Source organism: Galeopterus variegatus, unplaced genomic scaffold (assembly GCF_000696425.1).
Source record: "Galeopterus variegatus unplaced genomic scaffold, G_variegatus-3.0.2 Scaffold76, whole genome shotgun sequence".
Lineage (NCBI taxonomy): Eukaryota > Metazoa > Chordata > Mammalia > Dermoptera > Cynocephalidae > Galeopterus > Galeopterus variegatus.
The window spans coordinates 1,129,588-1,147,955 of NW_007726187.1; the positions used below are offsets into that span (position 1 = coordinate 1,129,588).

The 18,368-nt window shown below is 56.4% G+C and overlaps 1 protein-coding gene across 1 annotated transcript in view; it reads right to left on the reverse strand.

Annotated features, from left to right (window-relative positions):
• Positions 1–459: 459 nt before the first annotated feature.
• SORCS2 (sortilin-related VPS10 domain containing receptor 2) overlaps positions 460–18,368 on the reverse strand; it is an 86,646-nt gene continuing 68,737 nt past the window's right edge. Inside the window, exons 17-25 of the mRNA XM_008578792.1 lie at positions 14,590–14,713; positions 13,107–13,219; positions 11,932–12,057; positions 8,666–8,765; positions 7,869–7,971; positions 3,845–3,948; positions 2,721–2,835; positions 1,179–1,338; positions 460–552 (exon numbers count right to left, since the gene is read on the reverse strand). Of these exons, the coding sequence (XP_008577014.1) occupies positions 460–552; positions 1,179–1,338; positions 2,721–2,835; positions 3,845–3,948; positions 7,869–7,971; positions 8,666–8,765; positions 11,932–12,057; positions 13,107–13,219; positions 14,590–14,713 (1,038 nt within the window). The remainder of the gene's footprint in view (positions 553–1,178; positions 1,339–2,720; positions 2,836–3,844; positions 3,949–7,868; positions 7,972–8,665; positions 8,766–11,931; positions 12,058–13,106; positions 13,220–14,589; positions 14,714–18,368) is intronic.

Consider the following 18,368-nt stretch of genomic DNA (forward strand, 5'->3'; position numbering starts at 1 on the left):
CCTAAGTTCCAGCATGGGGCACAGGAGGACACGGGTGCCTTCATGTGGACCTGTCTCCTGGCCAGTGAGTCTGGGCACTGACGTTCATTCCCCACTTCCAAGAGAAAAGCCACGGCCAACCAAGAGTCTGGCCTGGGGAGAGGAGCAAAAGGGAGCGGGAGGAGGGTACTGATGTCCCGTTTCAAGGCAACAGGTGAGAGTCCCCCCGAATGTTCACTGTGCAGACTTAGGCTGGCATCCCTGATTCTAGGCAACGGTGAGTGAGTGGAAACCGCACTGCACTGAAGAGCAGAGGGCTGGTTCTGGGGCCACCTCTGCTACCGTCTTGCTGTGACCTTGGGAACGTCACCCCCCCCCCGTCTCAGTTTCCCCATCTTCAAAATGGGGGGCCTGCTCCTTGATGTCACTCCCAGCTCTGCCATCCTAAACCTCTCATGGTTTGGTTTCTACGTGGGTCCCTCAAGCTATAAGGAAGCGCAGAAAACCTGGTGCGTCCAGAGGCTGTCCCCAGCCGCCGGCCCTGCCAGGGCCCCTTGCAGAGCCCACACCTGGCTGGGGAGCAGACATGGGCACGGAAAGCCTGCGGGGGGGGGGGCGCCGCCTGCTGGCGGGAGCGAGAAACTGCAGGCCCGTGTCCCTCTGGACACGCCCCCGCCCCGCCCCCTGGGGAAACCAGGGAGAGCTTTTGCCCCTCGGGGCCCCAGAGGGGGAGCCCCGGGCATTTTGGAAAAGGGCTTCCCGAGAATGGGGGTCCGACAAAGCAACCCACATGGCTACCGCCTGGCCACAAAAATAGAACATTAAACACCCCCCCACCCCCCAACGCAAACAGCTGCCTAGAGAGGCATTTACACGACCTGCAGTTTACAGAGAGGAGGGACAGCGAGGTGGCCTGGAGGGTGGCGGCGGGAGGCCGTGCAGGAGGGGGCGGAGAAAGCCACGTCGGGAAGGACGTGCCCTCCATGGGACAGGTGCAGTGTCTGAGCCGGGGCAGCAGGACAGACGCCTGCCCAGGGCCGGGGTGGGTGGGGGCTGCACGGAGGGCGGGGCAGCCGAGGGTGGCTTTCCGCAGGTCTCGGGGGGAGGTCGTTGCAGCCGCCGGCGTCGCTGTGGTCTGTGCCCTCCACGGGGAGGACGGAAGGAGCGTGCCCCGGGGCGGGCGCGCGGCCTCAGCTCACCAGGTAGCTGTGCATCTCCCGGGCGTTGATGCTCAGGACCACGCCCGAGTGGTTGCCTAGGAGACAGGAGACGCCGCCCGTGAGCGCGCGCCCGCGCAGGGACAGAGGCGCAGAGGCGGGGCCGTGCGGGTGCGGTGCGGGGATGGGGGTCTCGCGCCTCCTGGGGGTGTGCCTGAGGAGGGGGCTGTCCCGGTGCCGTCACAAGCAGAGGACCCGGCGGGCCTGGGGGGCGAGGCCCGGGCGCCCCGGCGCTGCGGGGCGGGAGAGAGGGGCGGCGACGTCAGAGACTAGGAGACCTGGACACGGAGAGGCCCAGAAGGGACCCAGAGGGGCTCTGCCTCACGTGCACGGGCCAGAGCTGGTCAGGACCAGGGTTGTGTCGACCCTTTGCCAGGGGGGGCCTCACAGGGCTTCCCCCTTGGGGGGCCTTGTCCTGGTCACTTGCGACTTCAGGAAAGCAATGCCCCCCCCCCCCCCCCCCCCCCCCCCACAGGGCTGCCGCGGATTACAGGAGAAAATGCACCTGAAGCCTTTGGGCAGGGCCTGGCGCACACTAGGCATTGATTAAAACCATCTATTATTATTAATCTGTCATTATTCTTTACGGGTTTACAAGCCAAGAGCTCAGAGGCGGGGCGGGCTCTGTCTCACTGAGACACCACAGCCTCCGGCCTCGGCCCTCCTTTCAGGGCCTTCCACCCCAGCCGCCTCTGTCACATGGGGGTGGGGGATGCTGTCTGTGTGAAGATGGGGGCCACTATGTGGGAGGCAGTGTAGAGCCCCAATACCACCTTCCACCTTGAGGTGGGGGAGACCCTGGTGGAGGGGTCTTTGGGGCACACAGGCCGACCCCCAAGCCTGGTGGTCTGCTGGGGTGGGGGGCTCAGGCTGTGTGGCACGGAGCTGGGCTCCATTCTGGCTCCTCCTCCGGTCAGCTACGTGACCTGCGGAGGTCAGGCAATGGCTCTGAACCTCAGCTTTCTCATCTGTGAAGTGGACACAGGCCCGTCTGCCTCACAGGGAGTCAGGTGGTCTGTAAACACTGAGCCCAGGGCATGGCACAGTTATTATTTTGCTCCCGGAGGCTGCAGACACATCTGGCTGCAAGGACACATCTGGGTGGAGCCCCCCCTGGGTGGGCAGCTGGCCCGGAGGAGCTGCAGCGGGGGGGCTGCGCGCACAGGCCGGCTCCGTCGGCTGCCCCCCCACCCCCAGGCTTTGTGTCAGGCCAACCTGGGTCTGGACTCGGGCGGCACTGGCTGGCTGTGTGGCCCTGGGTGAGCGACTTCACTTTTCTGAGCCTGCTCTCCATAATTTAAAAAGTGAGGACAACTTCTACCTCTCCTAGTTCTGAGGACATGATAGACACAGGACTTTTAAAGTTGATGTTTAAAGTTGAATAATGACAACAGTGGGTCAGGCCGAGACTCTGGGGCTTGCTGTGCACCCTGCTATGCTCTGGACTCCAGTGGAACCTCATGGTGACTGCGGCAGGTGGGCGCCGGTGCTGTTGTCACACGAGGCTGGGACAGGCACTGCTACAGGACAGCAGGGATGGCGAGGGAAAGCTGGGCTCGGGGGTCTGCCTGGATGTGAATTCCAGCTCCACCCCCACTAGCCGTGCCCTTGGGCGGGGACGTGCCCGTCCAGAGGGCTGCTGAAGTGAGACGGTGAAGCGGCTCCTGGCCACACCCCCCAAATGAGCTGGTGCCGTGGCTGTCAGCACGGGCTCCCAACTTTGGCAAGTCTCAGAACCTTCTGGAACCTCTGTTTTGCCACTTGTTGAGAAGAAGTGCTGTTGTACCTGCCTGTGCTAGATTGTATCATGGTCCTCGTTCAATGTGGCCTGGACCCTCCCTTGCTGAGGGGTGAGTCTGTGCCCCCTCCTCAGGATGCAGGGACAGAACATGGCTCTGAGGCTTCTGCCTGCTGCCTCCGTCTCCACTTGCTTTGGGGACACAGCTGCCATGCTGTGAGGAAGCCCAAGCTGCACAGAGCGGCTGTGCAGGTGTCCCGGTCATGGCCCACGGCCCCAGCCAAGCGCTAGGAAGCCTTTGAGACAACTGCAGGCCCAGCCATCGATGGCACCTCACGAGACACCCTGGGGGAGAACTGCCTGGCAGAGCCCAGTCCACCCCCAGAAACCAGGGAAGGAAACAGCCATCAATTGTGTGGGTGGTTTGTGCAGCCATGGATGACTCCCGGTGCTCTCCCCACTGGGCGTGGCCAGGAGTGAACGACGTGGCGTCAGCGAACATGCTTTGTAAACTGTAAAGCGTTGTGCACAGGTGGCTATGTGCGTGTGTGCAGTGCTCACTAAATCGTCATTTCCAGTGAAAAGGAGGGTGCGAGCATTGCCAGAGTGACTGGGGGGAAAGGCCCCCAACATCCTGAGGCCAGAGTCAGGCTTCCCTGCCTCTGTGGCTCCCACATGGCCTCTGAGGTAACCCTGTGGGCAGCGCTGACAGCTCCTGCCATCACCTCATCCCACGGAGGGAACACAACAGGCCCAGGTGACCCCCGGCAAGTCCGCCTGGCCCCGAGGGCTGCGCGGTGCTGGGCAGAGGCGGTCGGGCCGGGGGACCCATGGGAGGGTGGGGGTGGGTTTCCGGGGCAGGCGTTACCCAGAGTCTGGGAGTCCAGGTCATTATCTATAAACTCCTCACCTTGGATGACACTCTGGACGTCGTCGCTGTGGCTCACAGGGCTCGTCATCTCCTGCTCCTTCTCGTTGTGCATCTGGGCGTACACAGTCCTGCCGGGGCGTTTCCTGCTGGGCAGAGGTGGGCTGCTCGGCTCAGGGCGGCTTCCTAGACCGCCTGTCCCCGAGCCCCAGCTGGGCTCCAGCCACCCCAGTATGGTGCACGGTGCAGCCGACACTCCAGAGACACCTGCCCCAAACCCAGAGTCCCGTCTCCTGCCCCATCTCTGTGCAAAGCCTCCTCCTCCAGGAAGCCCTCTTCCTGTGCGCTCCCTCAGCCCTGGCACAGTGGGCGCTGCTCACTGTCTGTCCATCTGCCCTTCGACCTGGACCATGGGAGTGCTGCAGGGAGCGGCGTTCCATTCCCTTCCATCTCCCATCGCCTGGTGGCTTTGGGGGTCTGGGAGGTGCATGGATCACAGTGCATGATGTTGGCCCCATGCTGAGAGGCGCTTGCCGAGCCAGGCTGTGCTGTCCTCGATTTCCCTTCCCCTCCAGGCCCAGAGGAAGGGGACAGGGCAGCACGGCACCCGTGCCTCCACTGGGACCCGCCCCAGGCCAGGCTCCTTCATGTGCGACACCCCAGTTAGTCCAATCAAAGCCCTGAAAGGGGTCATGGTCCCCCGTCACAGATGAGGGGACTGAGGCTGGGGGGCAGGGGGACTGTCTTGGATGAGGTGACACGCATGCCAGCTTGATGGCAGGAAGCACAGTCGGGCCCCATCAGCAGGGCAGCCATGGGCCTCGCTGTGCCACCAGGGCTGGCTGGAGGCAGCTGGTGTCCCCTCCAGGGTGGATTTGAATGTTCAAGTGGCCCTGCTCTGTCAGTCCAGCCTCCTGAGTGCCAGCCAGCCACCAAGCTGGCTCCCTCAGGCACCACGGGCCTCACCGGAGCTTAAAGGCCGGCGGGGCTAAGGGGGCGTTTCTCTCTGCTCTCCTTCCGGTGGCCCAGGAGCAGTGTTCCCTCGGTTTCCACGGCAACGCCTCCTCCCTCAGGGGCACGAGTGGGTTCAAGGGAAGCCCCGCAGTGCCTGGCACTGGGCCGGCCACTTCCACTCTCCAAGGTCCCCTCCTCCCCCTCTGCCCCCTGACCCCTGGGTGAGGTGGGGCAGGTTCCTTTCTAACTCTGTACGCCACGTGCAAGAAACCCGGGGCAGGTTGTGGACACCATGATCTGGCCCTCGGTGGTCTGAGGATGCGGCAGAAGTGAAGACCACAGAGGCCAGTGTTCAGCCCCTACCACGGCCGCCCCGTTCACGACCTTCTCCACCAGGACGGCCCGCCGCCTCTCTCTGCCCGGCCCTGCACTCGGCTGTGCCTGGACCCAGCCCAGATCTGTGCCCAGAGATGCTCAAGCACAGCCCCGGCCCGGAGCAGGGCCTCGGCCTCCCTCGTCAGCCCAGCCGCGCAGGACACTCGGAGCCCACAGTTTGTGAGAGCCTACCCCCTGCCACCGTGCCGGGCTGCCCCGCAGTTTGCATGGGGTCCTTGCACTCCAGTGAAAGGGTGCTCGAGGGGCAGAGACCCAGGAGCGGCAGAGGTGGCTGGGGTCTTGCTGAGTTGGCCTGTTGGAAAGTGCCCCAGAAGTGTCTCGCTGTTCCCAGAGCAGTGGGGAGGGTCACAAGGCACCAGGCACCCCGGCGTCCAGGCCTACACGGCCTGCCAGCGCGTGAGCGACTGCCAGACACCCCGACGGCCCCCCGAGCCTTCTTTACGATGTGCTGGTGCAGCAGGTTGTGTGCCTTTTATGCCATCCTCGTTGGAGGTCATCTGCAGAGCAAGCAGGCGGCTGCCTCTCCTTGCAGACGACTTTTTTAACCTCTGCAGATACTCGTGACCTCGGGCTCCCGTGCACACTGACGTGGCAGAGGCAGGGACAAGGCCATATGTTCCATCCCGAGGACAGTCTCATGCCCGTTTTACAGGTAAGGAGGCTGAGGCTCTGGCAGGCAGCTCTGTGGCTCTTCTTTGAGGGAATTTGAATACTGTGGCACCCTGAACAGAGCAAAGGCAGGGCAGGCCATGTGGGATAGGGGAGGACAAGGGACTGGGTGGGGAGCCGTGAAGGCCCTTCCCTGGGAGGTGGGCTTGTGTGTGCCGGGCACATGTCACACCTCGGCTGGCCACGCCGTGTGGACAGGTGACAGGTGGGGCCTGGGGACTGGCACCCTTGCGTGTCAGGGCACAGGGAGGTCAGCAGGGCCTTGAAGCGAGAACAGAGTCTCCAAATGGAAATCACGGGGGCCCTTGCCCTGAATCAGAAATAAAAATTTCAACAGCTCCTCAGCAGACAATAAGAAACACAGCCTGGCCCATCAAAAGGCAACCCAGAGACGCCTGTGGAGAGGGGACTGTAAACCTGTCTCTGGAAAGAATCCCGGGCAGCCATCATCAGTCTGAAGACACCGCTGCGCAGGGGGCCTCGGCCCGCGAGGGGGACATCTGCCCTAGCCAGTGCTCTGACGATGGCCCTTGGGGTTTGTCCACTCCGACTTTACACTGCTGCTGTTTTCAGGGGAGTGAGGGGCCTGGATGTAGTACCAGAAAGCTGGGCCCAAATGCCACCCTGCCATCTCCTAGCTGTGACGAACCCCACTGCCAGCTGGCCATGGGAGTCACGTGATGGCCATCCGGGCTGAGGGGAGGGAGCAGATGGGAGGAGGTGGCACTTCTGGCCTGGGGGCTGGTGGAGAACCGTGTCCTGTGCTCAAGAGGGGCTTTTGGGAGGGGGGTGCTGAGTTTGATTTGAATGTGAGGTGCCAGGTGGACCTGTCCAGGTGGGCCAGTGCCTCCACGAGTTTGGAAATTAGGAAAGGCCACAGCCTGGACCCTGCTCTGCCTCTTTGCCCAGCAAACTCCCACTCATCCTTCAGGATCCCCACTAGCAATTGCCTCTCCAGGGAGGCCTCCTGGATCCTCCAGACCAGCTCTAGTCCGTGCGGCGTCTCTCGGAGCACCTCAGGCCGCCCCTTCCGTTGGAACTGAGTAAGGAGGCAGATGGTGACTTGCTCCCAGCCAGAACAGAGTCAGCGCTGTGTCCTCGGCACCAGCGTCCGGCACGGAGGGAGGGCACCCCCCACAGGTGCATCAAAAACCGCAGGAGAGGGTCCCAGAGGAGGGGTGGGGGGCCCAGGGCCCAGGGGAAGGCCGGGGCTCAGGGAGGTGGGCCCTTGGCTCCAACCCAGCACATGGGGAAGGGCGAGCTGTGTCCTTCGACAGTCCTCAAGGGGGACCCCGACTGGGGAGACCGAGGCCCGGGAGCTGAGCCAGCAAGAAAGGGAGAAACAAGAGCGTCAGGACAGGAGAAGGTCTGGTGACACTTCTTGGTCACGTTGCACATTCCCGGGTCCAGAATCAGCCCTCTGGGGTGGCCGCCATGGATCCCAGCACAGGGGGGTTATTAAGCCCGTTTTACAGATGAGGACCAGGCTCAGAGGGAAGAGAGGCCCCAAAGCCCCTCGCGACAGATGTGCAGGTTGCTTGCACCTGTGCCAGGCTCAGCTCAGTCCCTGCCCACCCAGGTGCTCCTGTGCAGCTCCCGTGCGGCCCTGACGCCCTCTCCCTGTGGATCGCCCAGTACGCGACAGCAGTGCTCGAGCTGGTGGCAAGGGAGCACGGGACGGCGGTGGCCTGGGCCACATCCCAGCTCCACTGCTCACCCGCTGTGTGACCTTGGGCATGTTTCTTAACCTCTCTGAGCCCGAGTTTCCTCACCCATGCAGTGGACAATCTACTCCCTCTGAAGGTGGGTGGAGCTCAGTGAGATGGTGGCTGGGATGGCCCAGGACCCTCAGGTGATGCAGAACCTGGGGTTTGGGGACAGGCAAGCTCTTCCCTCCACCCACCCCGCAGTCCGTCACAGGCGCAGACTCACACCACCTCTTTCCACGGCCCTGCTGGGAAGCCACTGCCTCCAGGAGGCCTTTCTACATCTGCCTGCAGCCCGATGTCAGAGCCCTGATGGCCGAGGGAAGCGAGGGTGGCCTTGCCTTTTGAACTTGTAGAGGATGAACACTCCCACCGCAAAGAGGCCAATGACAAAGAGGACCGCCACCGCCCAGTAGCCGCCTGCTGCTCCCAGCCTCTGAGAACCTGCAAGCAGATCAGCCGTCAGTGGGTGGCTGGGGACCACCAGCCTTGTCCCCAACCCCAGCCTCTTTGGATGGGAGCGCGCTTCACATTGTGTGGCCGTGTTCTCCTGGTGCGGCTGAGGGGACAGTGGGTCATAAAGGACCGAGGACTGCAGGCTCCACAGTCTCGGAGGAACTCTGCCTGCACCCCACCCCCGGGGCCGGAGTCCTGCTGTGTAATTCGGGCTGTGTGCCGGGTCCCTCCTTCTGGACAGTGGACAGAGCTACCTACCGACTTCTATGCTGGCGTGGGATGACCCTGTCAGATTTCCTAATGGGCACGGTGTCATCCCAAGGAAGAAAAAAGCTCTTCAGCTTCTGCAAAGATTCCTGCCCCCAAAAGAAAAGGACACACAAGTGTCCCATGGTGGGGGCAGGGGAAAGAGATCCTCGGAGACCCTAAGTGGCAATGTAAATTAACAGCTGCATGTACCATCCATGGAGAGGTGCACCAGGCCCTTGGGTTCGACCTGGTTGGGGACAGACTGGTTTTAATGCAGGCAAATGCCCAGCCAGGAGGGGCGTGTGGGTGGCCGAGGAAGGGCCACCTACCCAAAGGTCCTGCAGTGGCACATGTCATCTGAGGGGTCTGGGTGCACGCCCATCCCATCCCGCGGGGACCCAGACCAGGCCATGAGGAGCTCCTGGCCTCTCACCTGCATCTGCGTCCCTCAGGGCCACCAGGACCCGGACCCCGCCTCGCAAGAGGAAGCTGATCTTCTGTGAATTCAGCACCTGCTGGATGGCCGTGAGTCTCTGCAAGCACAGGGGAAGGGTGAGGAGGGGTCCTCTGGGACCTACCAGACGGGATCTGACCCTCTGCAGCTGTGGTGCTCAGTGTCCTTATATGTAAAATGGAAATAATGACCCCAGCCAGCTTTCACCAGGAACCACTGATGGGACACAAGATGACCCAGACGTGGCCCTGCCCTAGAAGAGCTCTTGCTTCAGTCAGGAGCAGATGTAAAAGAGACACAGGCCACGGTGTGTGTAAAGTTGGGGACACTCGGGATGATGCAGGAGGCCCCAACCCTGGTGGTGGTCAGGGAAGGCTTCCTGGAGGTGGAAGACCAAGAAGAGGACAAGGTAGGGTAGGACAGGTGACTCAGAGGCAGGGGAGTGACCCCACTTGGGGGAGGTATAGCCCAGGAGATGCCGCTGGATTGCAGGGTGCAGGATGGGGCTGCAGTGGCCAGATTGAGGCCAGCCTTGGGGACCATGCGCACCCTCCCCCAGGGGCCATGTGACATGACAAACATGAGGCACCGGCACACAGCAGGGCTCCCTCTCGGCTCCCCTTGTCCCTTCCCCTGGCTCAGACCATCTGTCACTGTGCAGGGGCGGCCTGGCTCAGGACTGGCTGCCATCCTGACGGATGTGAGGGGACATCTCACTGTTTTTTTTGTCTTTTTTCATGTCCAGCAACGGATCGCAACCCTCAGTGTCGCGCCCGTACGGGACCGGGACCGGCAACGGGATCGCAAACCTCGGCGCCGCGCCCGCACCTCGCTCAGCCAGTGAGCGGGAACCGGTCTGTATGTGGGATCCGAACCCTCGGCGGGAGTGCCGCCGCGCTTCCAAGCGGCGCACTGTAGCAGTGCGCCACCGGGCCGGCTCCTCACTGTGTTTTTAATTTGCATGTCCCTGACGATTAGTGGTGTGGAGCATTCTTCAGACACCTGTTGGCTATTTGTGGTCTTCTTTTGAGAAATGTCTGCTAAACTCATTTGCCTATTTTTAAATCAGATTGTTTTGTTTTACTATTGAGTAGTTCCGTTTATACTTTGGATATTAACCCCCTATCAAATGCATGGTTTGCAAGTATTTCTCCCATTCCATAGGCTGTCTCTTCACTCTGTTGATTGTTTCCTTTGCTGCGCAGAAGCTTTTTAGTTTGATCTAATCCCATTTGTCTATTTTTGCTTTAGTTGCCTGTGCTTTTGGGGTCACATCCAAAACATCATTGCCCAAACCAATGTTGTGCAGGGTTTTTAAAATGTTTTCCTCTAGTAGTTTTACAGTTTCAGGTCTTACATTTAAGTCTTTAATCCAGTGTGAGATGATTTTTGTGTTTGGTGTGAGATAAGAGTCCAGTTTCGCTCTCCTGCATGTGAATCTCCAGTTTTCCCAGCACCATTCATTGGAGAGACTGTCCTTACCCCGGTGTGTGCCCTTGGCAGCTTTGCTGGAAACCAATTAACTATAAATGCATGGATTTATTTCCGGACTCTCTATTCTGTTCCATTGGTCTACTTGCTGTTTTTGTGCCAGTACCATGCTGTTTTAGTCACTATAGCTTTGTAGCATATTTTGAATCAGAAAGTGGGATACCTCCAGCTTTGTTCTTTCTGCTCAGAGTTGCTTTGGTGACTCCAGGTCTTCTGTGGTTCAAATTTTAGGATTTGTTTGTTTGTTTCTGTAAGAAATGTCAATGGATTTCTTCTAACAGGAATTGCATTGAATCTGTAGATCACTTTAGGTAGTTTAAACGTTTAACAATATTAATTCTTCTAATCCATGAATGCAGGATATCTCTCTATTTATTTGTGTCTTCAAATTCTTTCATCAGTGTTTTATAGTTTTCAGTGTAGAGATCTTTCACCTCCTTGGTTAAATTTATTCCTAAGTATTTTATTTTATTTTTTGATACTATTGTAAATGGGATTGTTTGGTTGATTTCTTTTGCAGATAGTTCACTGTTAGTGTGTAGGAATGCTGCTGATTTTTGTATGTCTCTGGTCCTTCATGGTGGCCCTCATGGAGCCCCTGGTTCGTTTTTTAAAAATTGATAAAACATGTACTCTTTCAAAGTGCACAATTCAGTAGTTTTTAGTATATTCCCAGCATTGTACAACTGTCACCACTGTCTGATTCCTGAGAATTTCCATCGCCTCCAAAAGAAATCCCCTGCCCTTTAGCAGGTGCCCACATCCTTCCTCCCCCAGCCCCTGGCAACCGCGAATCTGCGCCTGTCTGTGGACTTGCCTGTTCTGGACGTTTCATATGGATGGAGTCACACATTCTGTGGCCGTTTGTGATGGCTGCTTTCACTTGGCACCACGGTTTCAGGGTCTGTTGTGCGGCAGCTTGTATCAGAGCTTTGCTCCTTTTACTGGCTGAATAATATCCCAGTGTAAGGATAGGTGCTGTTTCCTTTATCCGTTCATCAGCTGACGGACACTTTTGGGCTGTTGTGAATAGTGCTGCATGAGCATTCGTGTATGACTCTTTGGATGCACATTTTCATCTCTCATGAGGAGATGCCCAGGAGTGGGGTTGCTGGGTCATGTGGTCCCTCCATGTACTGCCTGGGGAGCTGCCAGACTTCTCTGCACAGCTGCACCCTGTCCCCAGCAGTGTGAGGTTCTGATTTTCCCAGTTCCACACCAGCACTTGGTGTCTGCAGCCACCCTAGTGGGTGTGAAGGGATGCCAGGTCACCTTTGTGTCCCCTTCCCACATGTGGCAGGTCTTCTGTCCCCTCCGTGAGGGCCGTTATTTGCAATAAAGGCGTTTGCTCATTGCATGGGGGCTGAGTCCCACTCCGTCCTGAAACCCGTGCTCCCGTGTCCTCCTAGACAGTGCTCACCCGCCTTTCTGAGCAGCCCTTGCAGTCAGGTTGGGGCAACGTGACCAGCTCCAGCCATTGACACGAGAGGACATAAGCATGTCCGCCTGGTGAGGGGGTGCAGCCCCGTGCCCTCCGCCCCCCACAACCCCTGCTGCAGTGACCTTGGAGGCTGCGTGACTTCCAGAAGGCACAGCCACAAAGAAGAAGAGGGCCAGCTGCCCTGAGTCTGACCGCGATGTGGGGAGAAATAAGCCTTTACATGACGAGCCCCTGAGACTCCACTGCTTATGTGAATGACCCCAAGCCCTCGGCCGTGTGGGGCACCTGGGGATCCAGTGGCCGCAGGACATACCTTGTCACTTGTGAGGCTCCTCTTCCTCGTGGGCCTGGAAGGGGGCAGGAGCACATACAGGTCAGCCAGGGTGGGCAGCCCCGGCTTCACCACAGTCACCAGCAGCTCCTCAGGGACGCTGGTCTCCTGCAGGGACAGACAAGCCACTTTGATTCGCTGTCCTCCTTGTCTCCTGCCAGGACACCAAGAACACCCTCTCTCCCCTCTTGGCCTGTCAGAATCCTGGCCTTCTGTAGACCTTTCCAGAGCCCTGCATGCCATGGGGATGGCTCAAGTCCCAGGGCCACCTCCTGCACCCTCCTCTCCTGGCCCCTCAGCCGCTGCCTGGGTTGAGGCCTCCCCCACACCCCTACCAGCCTTGCCCTGTCCCCTCCAGTCCACACTTCACACCGTGGCAAGAGTGAGCAGGTGCCTCTCTGGGGGCGACTGTCCTCCCTGATGCTGGGGTAGGACAAAGCTCCCTCCCACGGCATTCCAGGCCTGCTGCTGGCCCTGCTGCCTCCCCGTTCCCGCTCCCCAACATCCCAGGCCCAGCCATGGCCACATGCCCACCTACGACCCCCTCAACCCACAGGCTCTGCTCATGTGGCTCCCTCTGCCTCCTGAAGCCACGCTCCATGTACCTCCATCTGGCAAATGCCTATTCATCCTTCAGCACCCAGGACAATTTTACCAGCATTATTCACAGGATGAGGAAAAGCCTGTTCAGAGTGAACCTCGGCCTGCGACAGCCTCGGATGGTGCTAGGGGGCTGGTCTTTCTCTCACTGGGGGGCCAAGGGCCTTGGGTGTCCTAATGCCCACCTCGATGCCCTGTCTGCTTTCTGTGAGCTTCCCGAGGGTAGCGATCACATGGGATTCTTCTGTCTCCAGTGTCCAGCCCAGAAGACAAATTCAGTGAATTAATGAAAATTGCTTTAAAGAGACTCTGGACCATTGGAGGGCAGCACCTGAGTCCTATGCAAACAGCTGGTGCTCACTAGATGTGCACAGGGAATGCAGTCCTGTCCCTCCGAGCAGTGGCCCGAAGGCCAGAGCATCGTGACTGCAGGGGCAGCACCACCTGCCCCATCCTGTCCAGGTGGCCCCGGGGCCCTTGCGTTTCTCTGGAAACCAGAGGCCCCGTGTAGCTGGGGAGGCATTAGGCACTGAGCGGCACGGGGCGGGCGGAGGCACCTTGGAGAGGAGCCGGGTGACCACCAGGCCGACGTCCTCCCTCCACTCGGGGGTGTTGGGGTTGTAAGCATCCAGGTCTTTGGAAAACTGCAGAGGCACGAGCTGGAACTGGTCTGGAGAGAGGCAGAGATGGGAGAGCTGATCAGTCCTGGACAGTCCTGGGTCCCTCTGGAAGGGCGGCCACACACCCTGGGTGGTCCAGGATGCTTCTGGGTCAGGTCCCCCCAAACACTCTCCCTATACTCTTCTCAAGCAAGTCAGAGAGTGTCCCTGATTCTGTACTTGGAAACAGGATCCTCCCTGTGTGCCAGCAGCTGCAGGGCTGTCCCAGGCAGGGCCGCTTCACCGGCTGCCTTCTGATGACGACGACCATGACAAAGACCGCCATGCTGACCTGGGAGGGAGGGCCTGGCAGGTACCGAGCCTGCTCTGAGATTTCCCTCTCACCCCACGGGGTCAGCCTGTCATCCCTCAAGGACCCCTGAACTTCAGCTGGGCTGGCCCCCCACCCTATTAGGAGTCCCCGTAGAGCCGAGGCTCTGTCTCCTCCCACACGGCCCAGAGTCCATGGCTCAAAGCCCTATTCAAGTCACCAGGAGCCTCGTAGATAAACTAATCTGTTCATTTACCACTGAGCCTCAGTCTTCTCACGTATAAAGTGGGAGGAGGCTTCACGGGGCTGAGGCTCAAGCAACAAGTGCTTTGTGAACCACGCACACGCCATTGTATGGTGAGGGTGGTGGCCACCCTGTCAAGGCTCCCAGCTCAGCACTGAATGAAGGAATGGCCAAGATGGCCTCCTGCAGGCTGTGAAGGATCCGTGTGGGCCGCCCAGCCCTCTGCCCGCTGGCTCCACTAGACATTTAACTGATGGCTGCTGTCCATGGTGGAGGCTGCTCTTAAAGCAAAATGACGTTTCCGTCAGTGTGATGGTGGAGCAACAGCATGCCGGGGGTCTCCTGCGTCCTTAGGACTCGTTTCCCACTGTAAATGTCTCCCCCAAGGGGCTAAGAGCCCCAGTGAGCACAGACAAATGAGGATGCGGATTTAGACAGGAGTCCTAACAAAGTCTATGTAACGGAGTCCCCTTACTTTAAAATATAATCATGTGACAATCTTCAGCTATCTGGTGGGCGCTGAGGGGACAGGAGACTTGGAGGCAGGCACACCAGCCCTCTTGCTGCTGGGTGACTGTCAAGTCACGTAGCAACATCCCCACTTACGTGTTGTGTCCTGTGAGTGCCACGTGCCACAGGAGTTGTATTTATTTTACAGATGGGGAAACAGGCCAGAGAGGCTGGGAGACTTTGCTGAGGCCACACAGCCAGGAGCAGAGCTATGCTCACCCAGCTCCTTCCTCCCTACCCCAGGGCCACCCTGGGGTGACCAGGACATCCATGGCCTATTCACCCTGTGGCCCGACCCCCTGCACCGCAGCAGAGAGCTGCCGGGGTCACGCTGCCCAGCCCTGGGAAGGACTCACCCAGCACGCGGATGACTCTGGAGTCCTGCAGCACCGAGTTCCCGCAAGCGGCCTGCACCGTCACACGCACGTCCCCTGCATCCTCAAACTGTGTTGTCACAGAGTTATCCAGGGAGAGGTGGGGCTGCAGGGGTACAGGTGGGGGTCAGGGGTCTAGCCTGGTGGGGAGGAGGGTGACAGGGGATGCTGGCCCCGCAGTCTGCAGCCCAGGGTCACGCTGAGGTCATGTGCTGGCCCCTTACTGTTGACAGCAGATGGACCTGTCCTGGATGTACTGCACTGGCAGCACCCAGGGGAGGTGTGGGGAGGGCCTGCTAGAGGCACCCCAGTTCTAAGCCAAGTGGGAGCTTGCTCTGCCCACACCGCATGGGCAAAAAGTCCCCAGTGCCCCTTCCTTCCAGGTGGCTGCCAGGCGGGGCCTGCATGCCCCGACCCCACTTCATCTTCCCACCCACACACAGCTGCACTGCTGGGATGAGCCGTGGCACCTTCATCCTTGTGACTCAGTGCCCAGATCACGACCCCACCTGTGGGGTGGCACATACTTATAATGGGTGAACGGCAATATTACCCTGGAGACAGGAAAAGCCACCCCCACCCACAGTAGATGCAGAGATGGAGGCTCAGGGAGGTGAAGGGACCTGCACGGAGCATTTAGTGGAAGTGGTTGAGTAAGACTCAAACCCAGAGCCCATTCTCCTTCCTGGGCCCTCCCCACTCTAGGAAAATGCAACCCAAGGCCTTCACCCCTCCCTTCTCCTGGGCCTTAGTATGAGGGCACTCAGGTGCTATTTGGGGGACATTCTGCTTGGCAGTGCAGGGCTGCTGTTTGCTGAATGAGTGAAAGATGCCCCTCTAGGGACCCCGAGGGACTCCAGCCAAGGATGGACACCTCACCCTCCCACTCCTGCTGAAGAACTATCCATGGCTTCCCACTGCTTACATGGTACAACCCAGGCCTCTGTGTGAGCCTTCCAAGATCTGGTCCAGCCCCAGTGACCTCATCCTCCATGAAGCCTTCCCTGACCTGCCCCCAATTGCCCTTCCCTGGAACTCTCGCACACCTCACCTGCCCATCCTGTGACACCTGTCACACCTTCAGACTCAGGCCAACCACTTTGTTCCCATCTCTTTCCCAGAAAAAGGCAGAGTCTGATCCTATTCATCCTGTGTCCATCAAGCAGAGGTGTTGGGAGCCTGTAGCCCCACACCCCTCCTTGTGTGACCGTGCCTGCGTGACAACCTGCTTGCGCCAAGATGGCCATGCTTACGTGATAACTGCCTCGTAATCTGTTTGTGCCGGGAATTCTGTGTTCCCGGCTGTGCAAGTTTACTCAAAGGTGACCTTCATCTTCTTTCAAGTTTCTGCTTTGCTGTAAAGATTGGGGGCTGCACTGCGTCAGGAATGTCCTGTCCTTGTTTCCTCTCAAGACCTTATCACATTCCTGCATTCCTGACTTCCTACAGCATGCCTGCTTCTTTCCTATATAAGATGTAACCTTAGAGCCAATAAATGAGACTTGATCAGAATACTGTCTTGTCTCCATTTCTCGCGTCTCTTGTCTCATCCCATTCCCACTCCCCGCTCCAGGGTCTGCTTTGAATATCCTGCGGGTCAGGACATTTCTGGCGCCCAACGTGGGGCCTATGATACGGAGGATCCTGTGAGGAAGAAGGCACAATAAAGGGATGGCTGTCCAAATTAAAGGACCTTGATCTTTTGCGGGAGCCTGCTGCACTGTGATTAAGGTGAGTAAACAAGCCTGATAATGGGACAAGAATTAAGAATTAAGAATCAAGAATTAAGAATTAAGTTGTCATGACGTCTACAGAAGACAGTTACAAAAAGCTTTAAAGACGCAAGGAGTAAAGGTTAAAACAAGTGACTTATTACGGTTTTTTGATTTTATTAGAAATCTGTGCCCTTGGTTTCCTGAGGAAGGCACAATAAATTACAAAAAATGGGTGAGAGTTGGTGATGCTTTGCAGGATTATTATGAAATCTTTGGTCCGGAAAAAGTTCCAGTAACTGCCTTTTCTTACTGGAATCTCATTAGAGATATGATTCAAAATAGGGAAGGATTTCCTGAGGTGTCTGCAACAGTCGCTCCAACTGAAAAAATCTTAAAGGCTAGTTCAAAATCAGATGTATGTTCAAGCCGAAATGAGGTTGATTTGGTTTCTTTGAGGATGACTGCCCTAAAGCTAAAACAGATTCACATTCCAGTCATAACACAAAGATTGCTGGGGCTGCTTATGACTCTGATTCCTCTGAAGTAGATTGGGATGAATTAGAGGATGAGGCTGCTCATTATGAAGCCGACCACTATAAATCATCGGCGGCTGCCTTCATGGCAGAGTCTCTGCTGTCTCATCCTCCTCCTTACAATACTCCCTCTGCTCCTGTGGATTCTCCTGTTAATGAGCCCCTTAAAACTATGGAATCAAAAATCCACCAGTTAGAAAAACAAATTTTGTTAGAAAAAAAAAATTGCGGCTCCTTATTACAAAATTAAAGGAGTTGCAATCTTCTCATGATCCTGATATTGCTCATTCTCCTGGTTTTTCTGACTCCCTCTTTGCCTTCCCTGTTACTGAAGTACCTAGTGCTTCAGGAGGCCGGCCCACTCGTAAACATGAGCGGTTTGGTTTCACTTTTACGAAGGAATTAAAAGGGGCCATCGCACAATATGGCCCTACTGCTCCTTGTACTTTAACTATCTTAGAATCTATGGCTGAAACCTGGCTTACTCCTATTGATTGGAACAGTATTGTTTGAGCGATTCTTTAAGGGGGAGATTGGCTTTCAAAGAGCAATAAAACAGGCTCAAAAAGAAGGTGATTTCTCTTATTCACACTAACTGACAAGGGTATAAATCTAATACACCAAGTGTTTGGCTGAAAAACCATAAATATGTATTTGCTAAATTTAACTAAAACTCAAACTGGGCTTTGTGTAATTTGCTCTAATAAATGGATGCTTATTTACTAACCTGAAGGTATAAAAATTCTCTTATCAACAAACATTGTTGCCTGGGTTTACTAATCAGACAGGACTACATCTGTCTTTGCTAGAGGCTTTTAAATTGTTAACCCCACCAAAACCAAAAATAAAACTAAGTATATGTATATGTATATGTATATGTGTGTGTGTGTATATATATAACCCTTTATATATAATTTTTCGACAAATTAGGCCAATTAAACATCAATAAAAAAAAACAACAAGTATGTAATAAGGAGGTGATTTTAAAAAGGCCATGGATGTGGGGTATGGTTATGGTTGGAGGGGCTAAAAAAAATAAAAAATAATTAAAAAAAATAATTTTTATGTAAGAAAGCATCTGGTACAGTGTATTTTTGTCCTAGAGTAAAATGACTGGCTATTTAAAAAACAAAAAGTATAAAACAAAAGCAAAATGTCTGAGTAAGTTTTGATAATGGTTTAGATAAATAAGTTTGTTTAAAAGGTTTTACAGCAAAAAAATAAAAATAAAAAAATAAAGAGAGAGAAAGAGACACTTGAGTGCTCTTACTACAAAATCGTAAAAGGTTTTTCTTTGTCTTTTAGATAACTGGCCTAGGGATCTTATTTCATGTTTTATCGTGATAAGTTCTTGTGCTCTTTGCCCTTTAAACCCGTTGTCAGTTTGTTTTTATTTTTTGTAGTAATTTATGATTTTATTCTAAGCCTTTTGTTATTTAACACAGCTTTCCAACATTAAATTCTGACAATTTAAAATAACTTCGGGAAATTCCAAGGGCCCTGGAGTTTCTCA